Source organism: Salvelinus sp. IW2-2015, linkage group LG31, assembly GCF_002910315.2.
Source record: "Salvelinus sp. IW2-2015 linkage group LG31, ASM291031v2, whole genome shotgun sequence".
NCBI lineage: Eukaryota > Metazoa > Chordata > Actinopteri > Salmoniformes > Salmonidae > Salvelinus > Salvelinus sp. IW2-2015.
Window position 1 is genome coordinate 7,924,474 of NC_036870.1, and position 10,129 is coordinate 7,934,602.

The 10,129-nt window shown below is 41.1% G+C and overlaps 1 protein-coding gene across 3 annotated transcripts; it reads left to right on the forward strand.

Moving 5' to 3' along the window:
* Positions 1-409: 409 nt before the first annotated feature.
* LOC111956001 (CD209 antigen-like protein D) lies at positions 410-9,130 on the forward strand. Of its 3 annotated transcripts, XM_023976415.3 has the most exons (9): positions 411-548; positions 3,696-3,782; positions 6,332-6,454; positions 6,802-6,876; positions 6,992-7,066; positions 7,533-7,595; positions 7,939-8,102; positions 8,220-8,353; positions 8,453-9,130. In XM_023976415.3, exons 1-9 carry the CDS (start codon positions 479-481, stop codon positions 8,619-8,621), a joined length of 960 nt encoding a protein of 319 aa, XP_023832183.1. In that variant the 5' UTR covers positions 411-478; the 3' UTR covers positions 8,622-9,130. The 3 variants fall into 3 exon arrangements, with proteins under 3 accessions (XP_070292517.1, XP_023832184.1, XP_023832183.1); XM_070436416.1 differs by lacking the exon at positions 7,533-7,595 and having other exon boundaries at positions 410-548; XM_023976416.3 differs by lacking the exon at positions 3,696-3,782 and having other exon boundaries at positions 410-548.
* Positions 9,131-10,129: the final 999 nt, after the last annotated feature.

Here is a 10,129-nt window from a genome sequence, read left to right on the forward strand (position 1 = left end):
CACCAGCAGACTCTAAGATAGAAATTAGAAAGTAGCTTGAGTTAGCTTTCTTCATTGAGGAAGTACATCTACAGCATTCCACAATAGCCTGAAACACTGCCAATCAGTTACCGAGTCAGTTTTTCGAGCGTTATCCCAGGTCTGATTTCTCATCATAATGAGATCTGAAAGTTCTATAGGGAACCAAGGATTTGTTCTATTTTGAACTCTAAGGCYTTTAAAYGGAGTGTGATTGTCTACCAGAGATATAAAAATAGATGAGAAAAGTTCTAGAGACAATTCAGTGTCAGGCAGGAAAGCTCTATCAGCTGTGTGTGTGTGTCACTTGCTGTTGTGGTAGGTTTACTACCATAAGAAGTCCGGTCATTGAGCAACTGTTTTTTTTCAACACATAGTCCCTCCCTCAGACCCCATCATATAAAATAAGTGTCTATTTGGGTTGATGGTATGAGTGTCTGGTATGAGTGTTTAGATCAGTATGTCTGAAGGAATAGTCCACGCTGATGTGAAATTCAAAAAACACCAAAGGACTGAAGGACAAGATGGTGGTATGTTCTAAACTAAAATCTATTTTTATAGACATGCTGTATGCTCAGGATGTGCAGAGTGTTCAACAAAAAGCTTCCTCTATCTGCCAATGCATATCTATACTCTAGGGCAATCTAGGATTCGTTTTTGAAATGAATGCTATATAGCTGTTGATTCTTGAAGAATATTACTTAGAAACACCTCATCAGCTTAGTTCAACTGTATTACCCCACCAGAACAAATGTACGCTTGTTTTACTCCATTGTTTGCATACAATGTAATTGTATAAATCATGGTTATCATTTTTATCTCATGGTCATGGATGGTCCGTCCTCGCTCCCATAGCTCCGTCTATGAACTTGAGTGMTTACATTCCTCCAGCCCCATCCCTCAGCTGTTTACCAAAAAATACCCAGATGGCCCCTTTAAAATTATATTTATACTACACTGACTTTATTTGACAACACATATTGATACCTTATTTCAAAACATGTTCCCAAGGACAAAAATGACTTACATCACAGAGATTTTAGAGACTACAATTCAAAGGGTTTGCAGGAAACATATTTGTTAGCTGGTTTGCATGCAAGCCTTCATGCACGCTTCATGCATTATCAGTGATCTGTGCTGATTACAGTTTAACTTTGTCGCTTTGGTCAAATTTTTACAAGTATCTGGTACATTTTCACAACTAGTAGTAGTACAATACTCTAAACTGGTCACACTTGTAACTCAGCCAGTCTTTCACTCAACCTGTCATTGTGCATTCATTTGGATTGTAAACATCTCTCACCACACAACCACTGATTCAAAATATGTTTCTTGTAAAATGTAATGAGAACATTGGTTTAATCACCGTAACATATTAACATATTTTCTATTTAGTTGTTTTAACTACCAGTTAATCCACAATGCAAGATGCGTGTTTCAAAACGTCCTCATAAGTGCTGAAAGTAAAATGCTACAGTACTGTAYATTACAGTTTTCACATTAGGCAAWACACTTAAATGACCCAACAAAATTAACAAATTCTATAATTTCCTTAATATCTATCCAATGTGTAATCAAAGGTGTGATCAATGAAGACATCCTCTACAATCATTCATGCAAAAAAAAAGTTTTTCAGATATAATTGTAAATGAAATTAATTAATTAAATGAATGAAAATAAAAGATAAGGTTTAGCACACATTAGTTTGCATGAAGCCTGTCTTGAGCATTTGGCCATAAATTCTCATCCACATCACAGTGAATGTCCTCATTATTCATGCACCGCAGGAAAAACCTTTTGACATGGCTAATCCAAGCTTGACATTGGTCTGCATTGATGTCGTCGAATGCCTCATTCATGGCCAGAAGTAGGGTGGCACACTCATGGGGATGACAATCGTACAGCTTCCACCTCCATGCTGAAAAAGATTCCTCAATAGGGTTGAGGAAAGAAGAGTATAGGGTCACGAATTGGGGACGGGCCCAAAACCATGCCTGAACCACCTCTGCAGGGTGGAACCTGACATTGTCACACTCAGTGACATAGTTACCCCTTCACCTTGACAGGCCTGCTCAATTTCATTGAGAAACARAATGAGATGTGCAGCGTTGTAGGATCCAAGTAATGCCCTACATCCTACCACACCATCCTCAGAAATAGCTGCGTGATTGAGATGTTTCCCCCACATTGTCCAGGCACTTGGACGGTTGCCCGTTGGACGATGAGTTTCCGCCCACGGCGCTGAGTTTTGGCCAGGTTGAAGCCCACTTCACAACAGCATCAAGCACCATCACCCTCTAAAATATATTTTGGTTAGTTATTGTTACAGTATAGTTACACTATGATATTGTGATGTAGCATGTGCATCCATTAGTAACAGTAATACTGTATATAGTGCTGTACCTGAACATACTTGGCCTGCAGTTGTTTCACCCGGTCGTTGTTTCTCTCAAAAGGCATCAGGTAAATGTGTTTCATAGATACTTGGTGCCTCTTCAAAAGGTGGGCCATTGTTGGTAGGCTGATGGATGTCACATTGGCAAAGGTGTCATCGTTCTCCTCAATGGCCTGCTTTATTTCGTACAGCCGTATGTCATTCCTGGCCCTCACCATGTCCACCACTGCCCACTCCTGCTGGTCAGTCAGCAAACGGCCACGGCCACCACCATGGGGTCTTCTGTCGGTTCTGAGGGTAGAACAGATTATACTGTCAATAGATCATACTGTAACATGTTTTGTGAATTTACATGCATTACAATATGTAAATGTAAAGGTAAAGCATAGTGCATATCCTCAAGACTTACCGGGTTTTCTTGGTGAAATTTTCTCAGGATCAATTTGACAGTTGATCTTTTCAGATTGGGGTGAACTAATCTTTCAGCCTCTGCCATGGTAATGATTTATCACGTTCAACGACGATGGCCCTGATTTCATTAGACACAACAGTTCCCTGGCCACTGCCTCCCTCTCTCTGATGTCCACTTCTTTGACAGGGCCCAAGCCCACCTCTTTGACCTCTTTGATGGGGCCCAAGCCCAACGCCTTGACCTCTTTGATGGGGCCCAAGCCCACCTTTCTGACAAGCCCCTTGTCCACGAGCTCTTTGATTTCCACCTCTCCCTTGCTGTCTTTCCTGCTCCATGTTGAAATCAATTAGCATTAACTAGTAGTCATTATGTATGGTTATCATGCATCATACATGTCATTTAGATGTTTATACTTTACAAACGCACATTTTATTTTTGTAGTTCTCAAAATCCATATATAGTGGACAAACCAGTTTAAAATTCATAGGTTTACCAAACGGTTAAGTGGTTGGCCATTAAGCCCATAAAGAGAATCACATGAAAGTATTGTGAGCGTTGCATTGTGGAAGGCAATGACTTTATATGAAAGGTATTTCTAGATGAAACAGAGATCAGGTTTGGTGAAAAGGTTACTGTATGATTTTGTGTGTTGTACTTTAGTCAATTGAAAATGTGCTTAAAGTTTTGAAACAACAGCCTTTTACATCTGTTTTGAGTTTGTACAAAATTTTACCGCATACTTGTGAAAACAGGACCAAAGTGCTAAAAACAAAAACGAATAAACTGAGTGTTAAAAATGCTGGTTCAGGAACAGCCAATGTGATGAGAGGAGTTTTGTCTTGTGCTCACACTTTCATGGTTGCATTCCAGCAACAACATCCACAACGAATGATGCCACGTACTCTGAAATCTCAATTCCCAAAGCCGGACGCAACCAGCCATCTACCGACACTAATGGTATGTGTGTGTGTATGTGTGTGTGTGTAGGTGCGTGCGTGGGTGAATATGCGCGGGATTGTGTGGGTCAGATGAAGTTAGTGCAAAGTGCAAGCTAGGCAAAACAATGAGGAAGTTTCCTACATATGGGTGAAAAAAAAGTTTCCAAGATGTAGAACAGATTCTATTTTAGCATTTTTGTCAAAAACCATGTTCCTTGTTCCTACAAGTCATACACTGAGTGTCCAAAACATTAGGAACACCTTCCTAATATTGAGGTGCACCCCCCTTTTACCATCAGAACTGCCTCAATTTGTCGGTACATGGACTCTACAAGGTGTTGAAAACGTTCCACAGGGATGCTGGCCTATGTTGACTCCAATGTAGTGTCAAAATGGCTGGATGTCCTTTGGGTGGTGGGCCATTCTTGATACACACAAGAAACTGTTGAGCGTGAAAAACCCAGCAGTGTTGCAGTTCTTGACACACTCAAACCGGTGCGCCTGGCACCTGCGACCATACCCCGTTCAAAGGCACTTAAATATTTTGTCTTGCCCATTGACCCTCTGAATGACACACACAATCCATGTCACAATTGTTTCAAGGCTTAAAAATCCTTCTTTAACCTGTTTCCTCCCCTCCATCTACACTGATTGGTGGATTTAACAAGTGACAGCAATACGGGATCATAGCTTTCACCTGGTCAGTCTGTCATAGAAAGAGCAGGTGAGCAATCCCAAGTACTTCTTTGCCACAACTATTTTCTGTGACTTTCAATTCATTTCTGCGGTACAATTGACAACCATGGCAATAAATGCTAAAAAGCCCACCGTACTGAAGCAACTATTCTTCCCATCACTCTTGATCTCCGCCTACTCCCAGGAATGCTCCCACCCTGTACCCATCTTCCTCTACCACTCTCTTCACTGCTTAGGCATACAACACTTTCTGTTCTATTSTGACCCTGGCAACCTCAATCTGCCTTTCTCTCACCGGACACCTCCGATCTCCATCCCCATGATCACCCTCACAACTAACACAACTTTCTCCACCGATACCACACATTCCTTCYTCTCAMGRCCTCCTGCACACTTCTCACATATGGGCATGTCCCTCCTACACACTGCTGCAATATGCCCATAAACATGACAGCTAAAACACAGTCATATTTTCGGAACAAACTCTCACGTGATAACTGACACTTCCTACATTGACCTTATCTGGTAACGACTCTGCATCAAAACTCAGCATGACAGACAATGTCTTCTCCGTTTGCCCACCGTATCTACGTCTCATCAAGTGGCGGGTGTCACAGACACTGGGAATGTTCCATTTCAACTGCTCCTCCTCAACACTTAATGCCACTCTCGTTATCACTCCTTTCGACGGCTCCTTGCTCCAGAGAACAAAGCACGGCACAATTCTTGTCCCTAATCTCGTAATCCGGAGCGCCCTCTCCCTCTGGGGGGAGGAGACATGATAAATCATCACGAGTCCATTCCGAGTTACTTTCACCAACTCAACAGTCCCCAACCTCTCCTCCACCCAACCTGACACCACATATGGATCAACCAAACAACAAGGATCCATTCCCTTCGAGCTCCCGAGTGGCGCAGAGGTCTAAGGCACTGCATCACAGTGCTAGAGGTGTCACTACAGACCCTGGTTTAATTCCGGGCTGTATCACAACTGGCTGTGATCGGGTGTCCCATAGGGTAGCGCACAATTTGCCCTGTGTCATCCTGGTTAGGGTTTAGCTGGTGTAGGCTGTCAATGTAAATAAGAATTTGTTCTTGATGGACTTGCCTAGTTAAATAAAAAATGGATATCTCACCCCCACTGGGCCAAAATCAGCCTTGGGACAATCATCGCCGCAGGTACCTCACTCTCAAGTTCCATCCAACTTCTATGCAGCAGTCATCACTGCACCTGCCACCACATTTAATTGATCCTCACTCTCCCCCTGTCCCATTTCCTCCTCAAGCTCTTCCAAAAGGTCTGTGTGATCCTCCATTCCAAATTCACTAAAAATCTTCCATGTCTCTCCTTTTTATCTTCCATCATCTTCTCCTTCACCAGATCTTTCAGAAGGCCTGTGTAATCCCCCACTCCATGTTTTTTCATAATAGGCTGCACTTTCTTCCTTATTTCCTTTTCCGCCATCTTCCCCACCGTGGCCTCTGCCCAACACCCCGACCGCCTCTCTGCCCACTACGGATTGTTGGTCGACTCAATGATTTAGCCGGAGTTTATTTTTTCTCGCTTCAGCTCAAAAAATGTTGTGGTTGCATCATATTTCGTTGTATACTTTCTGACGTTTGCATCGATGCACGCTTCAAAGTATGTACAAACGGAGTACGCATTTGAGAAGTGTCCTCCATGCTTCGTTTTGCACACTTTGATTTGGACTATACTCTGACCTCCCGTGTTCCAATTTGTGTGCTCTGAGCACAGTATGCATTTTGAGGAACACCCTCAGTGTACGTTTTCTTCATGTCTAACATACAATAAAATGAAGTAGCGAGTGTTATAGGTTGTCAGTTTAATTCATTCTCTCTCTGTCTCCTCAGCTGGTGACCCTGATTCTCAGGAGGGGTCAAAGGTCAGAGCAGGTGGATGTGACCCTGTCAAAGTGGTCCTGGTGACTCTCTGTTTTCTTCTGATGGGGACGGTCATTGGACTTCGGTTCCTGTGTGAGTGACCTAGATAGTGGAGGTGGCTAGTCTAAAGCAGACTCTATATCGGAGACAGATTCATAGAGGCTCTTGTTCAGAGCTATAAATGTAGAGAAATATGTAGACACATTTTCAGCGCAAGAGCTGGAAAATCCCCACAGTACTGCTTCAAATGGATAAATGTTTCATGCCAGGTCATTGTCTAATTTCTGTAACAACGTAACTGATACAATATAAAAATGTTGGTGAATAAAATGAATAGCTATTTGTAATACTTTTCACAATCAACTAATATTACATTATCATGCAGAAMAATGTTGGGGTCAGATTCCTACAATTTAAAATGTATGTCTTTTTGCAATCAGATATCAGCAACCTGCCAACCAAAAACACAGAGCTCCAAATTCTGCAAGCGGCTTACYATCAAAATCTTACATCAGGTGAGTTTAATTTCACACAAAGAAAATGTTCACATCGGTTTTCTGATATAACTGTTGTTTATATGTAGCTGGATGTAGGGAACTTGAGTCAGAGTTSTTATCTTTTGGCAACTAGCTTTAATGATCAAAAACAGAGAGCTTCAAGAACTGCAAGACAAGAACAAAGATCTTCAGGAGAAGGAACGTGCAGGTGAGTGTTGACACAGATATGACCCTCCAATTAAATTGTATTGTCTGCCACTAATACAGCCTTTCCATTGAATCCATTGAAATTTTCATCCTTATAAAATATTAGAAAAAAAGTGCAGCTTTTGTTATTGTTGGATAATTCCAAAAAGTATGGATTCCAATGTCAAGCTGTGAAAATGATGCAGGTTGGCATTTATTGTCATGACTCTTGCCCTGGAGGCAGCTCTGCAGCGTGGTCACCAGCTGGCACAGCCACAGTCATAACATCTGATTTTAACCCTAATCTTAACCCTAATCTTAACCACACTGCTAGCCCAAACCTTAAATTAAGACAAAACAGCTCATTTTTGTTTTCATAATCTTTGTGAGGCCCATCTGGCGGAAATCGCTCAGTTCTGCCTTCAGGGCAGGATTCATGGAAATAAACTTCAACCTGCGAAAGCATAATTATCTTTAATTCACAACAGTTCGGCAACAAAATGAAGAATTGAGAAAGCAGAAAGCTCCACCCTCTTGCCCTACAAACACAGGTGAGATTATACTATGAGGGAATGTGTCTACTCATAGATGTAGTAGGTTGTATTAAGATAAAAACCWGTTTCAGATAGCAATCCTGAGTTAAACTCAAAACTACTTCAAATCAAGTTGTCAACTTCAGAGGCAGTCGATTTTTGTTTTAGTCCCTCCTTATTCATTGATGTAACAATATAGCATACTTGAATAGTTGTTAAATAGTCATACAGTATGTCTCATATCCACATGGATTGTACACGATCAGTAACATGAAAACAAAAGGCATTTGACTATAGGTAGGCATGGAGATCAGTGTAGTGTACTGACAATGGCATTGGGTTATATCTGTTCTCTCCACAGGGAATAAAGACAGTCCTAAATCTAGAAACTGTGCTGAAGACTGGGAGTATTATGGGGGGAAGTGCTATTACTTCTCCCCTGATAAACTGACCTGGGTTCAGAGTCGGGATGAMTGTATCACCAGGGGGGGACACCTTGTCATCATAGGGAGCCGAGAGGAGCAGGTATGAATCTATTACTGATTCTCTCAGTTGTTTTGATGCACATTTTTCCTTTCCTCTACTAACATAGAAATTACAATAAATCTTGACATAATTCTTCAAACAATGTTTCTGGTGAAGAAATTCTTAGATCAGAAAATTGGTAGAGAAATAACTACGGAGCCTGAAGTCAAGTTCTGGATTGGGCTGACGGACAGTACAAACGAGAATGAGTGGTTATGGGTGGACAATTCATCTCTCAATTCAAGCACAAGGTTTGAATGCATGTTTAAATCAATATCATAATACAATCACCCTAGACGAAAACGTATTATGATCATACCTCTTATGTATTATCATCCTTCAATCCATAGATTCTGGCTTGGTGACAAGGAGCCTGATAACTGGAAAGGAGAAAAAGGAGAATATCCCGAGGGTGAAGACTGTGCTAGAATGGGGGAKCCGGGTGGTAATACCGGGTGGTTGGATTTCAACTGTAATAGGACTCAAAGAAGAATATGTGAGACAAAATCGCCCTTGTGAAACAGTATCTTTAAGAAACTCAACAGTTCCTTAAATATGTCTCTGAACAACAGCAAAGTATTTTTTGCTGGCATTGATAAAAGGAGGAGAAACTGTATTGCGACTGGTTTACAGGAGATTACTGCTGATATTCACATATCTTTCTTTGTACATACATTTTTTATGCTATGGTGTAAAACAAACCAAATCCCCAACTGAGTCTAATGAAAAACATGTCAGATATATTCAGTTCACGCCTCTTCACTTCTCAGTAGGCTACAGATGTTGGATCTTAATTTTCCCAGTATTGTTACAGCAACAGGATTTGAACTTTAGTCCTTCAATCAAATGTTGCTTGATTGGTGGGTTAAGCTGTTACCTGGCCAAATTTAGGCTACATGAAAAGTGCAATATCGTTAATTAAGTGTGTGGGTTTTCAATGAATTTATGTAAATCATGAAGCATATCTGCATTTTGCGGTGCAGGAAAATTCTCAGCAACGAGTGATAAAATAAAATCCTACACCTATACATCATCCTCAGTGTGTTTTGTACGTTTGCTTTTCAGTGCTGTCTCTAGGCTAGTCATTTGACGAAACAAAGTATTGTGTGTGTGTATATCCAAACATCAGGAAACCATTGAATTAATAAAGTGTCAAAAGTAAAATTAGTTTTTTTCAGCAGTTTATTTATTAAGAAGACTTGTCGTCTTACCTACAGTAGTTCAGGGGCTAGAAAAGTAGAGATGCCAGAATGCCTACTGTACACTTCTCTAGTGGTGTATCATGAATATTCAAAAGGTAGAAAATAAAGAATTGTCTTTTGAGGTTCCAAAAAATGTCTGCAGCATTGAAATTCCCCAAGAATACAGTGGCCTCCATCCCTCTTGCTGCTGGTGAGTCTCTGATCCACCTCTACGCAGACGACACCATTCTGTATACTTCTGGCCCTTCTTTGGACACTGTTAACTAACCTCCAGACGAGTTTCAATGCCATACAACTCTCCTTCCGTGGCTTCCAATTGCTCTTAAATACAAGTAAAACTAAATGCATCCTCTTCAACCGATCGCTGCCTGCACCTGCCCGCCTGTGACTTGTGGACAACTACAAATACCTAGGTGTCTGGTTAGACTGTAAACTCTCCTTCCAGACTCACATCAAACATCTTCAATCCAAAGTTAAATCTATAATTGGCTTCCTATTTCGCAACAACGCATCCTTCACTTATCCTGCCAAACATACCCTTGTAAAACTGACCATCCTACCGATATTCGACTTCAGCGATGTCATTTACAAAATAGCCTCCAATACCCTACTCAATAAATTGGATGCAGTCTATCTGTCAGAGTCGTGTGTATAGGTGGCAGGGAAGTCAGGCGCAGGAGAATCAAACTGAATATAATGGAGTTGTTTAATAACAATAAACGAAACATAACTCCAAAACTATGAATAACAATAAAACAAAGTGGGTAGGAGGACTCGTCGCGCACCAATACAAACACCACGAAACTGAACAACAAACAATCTCTG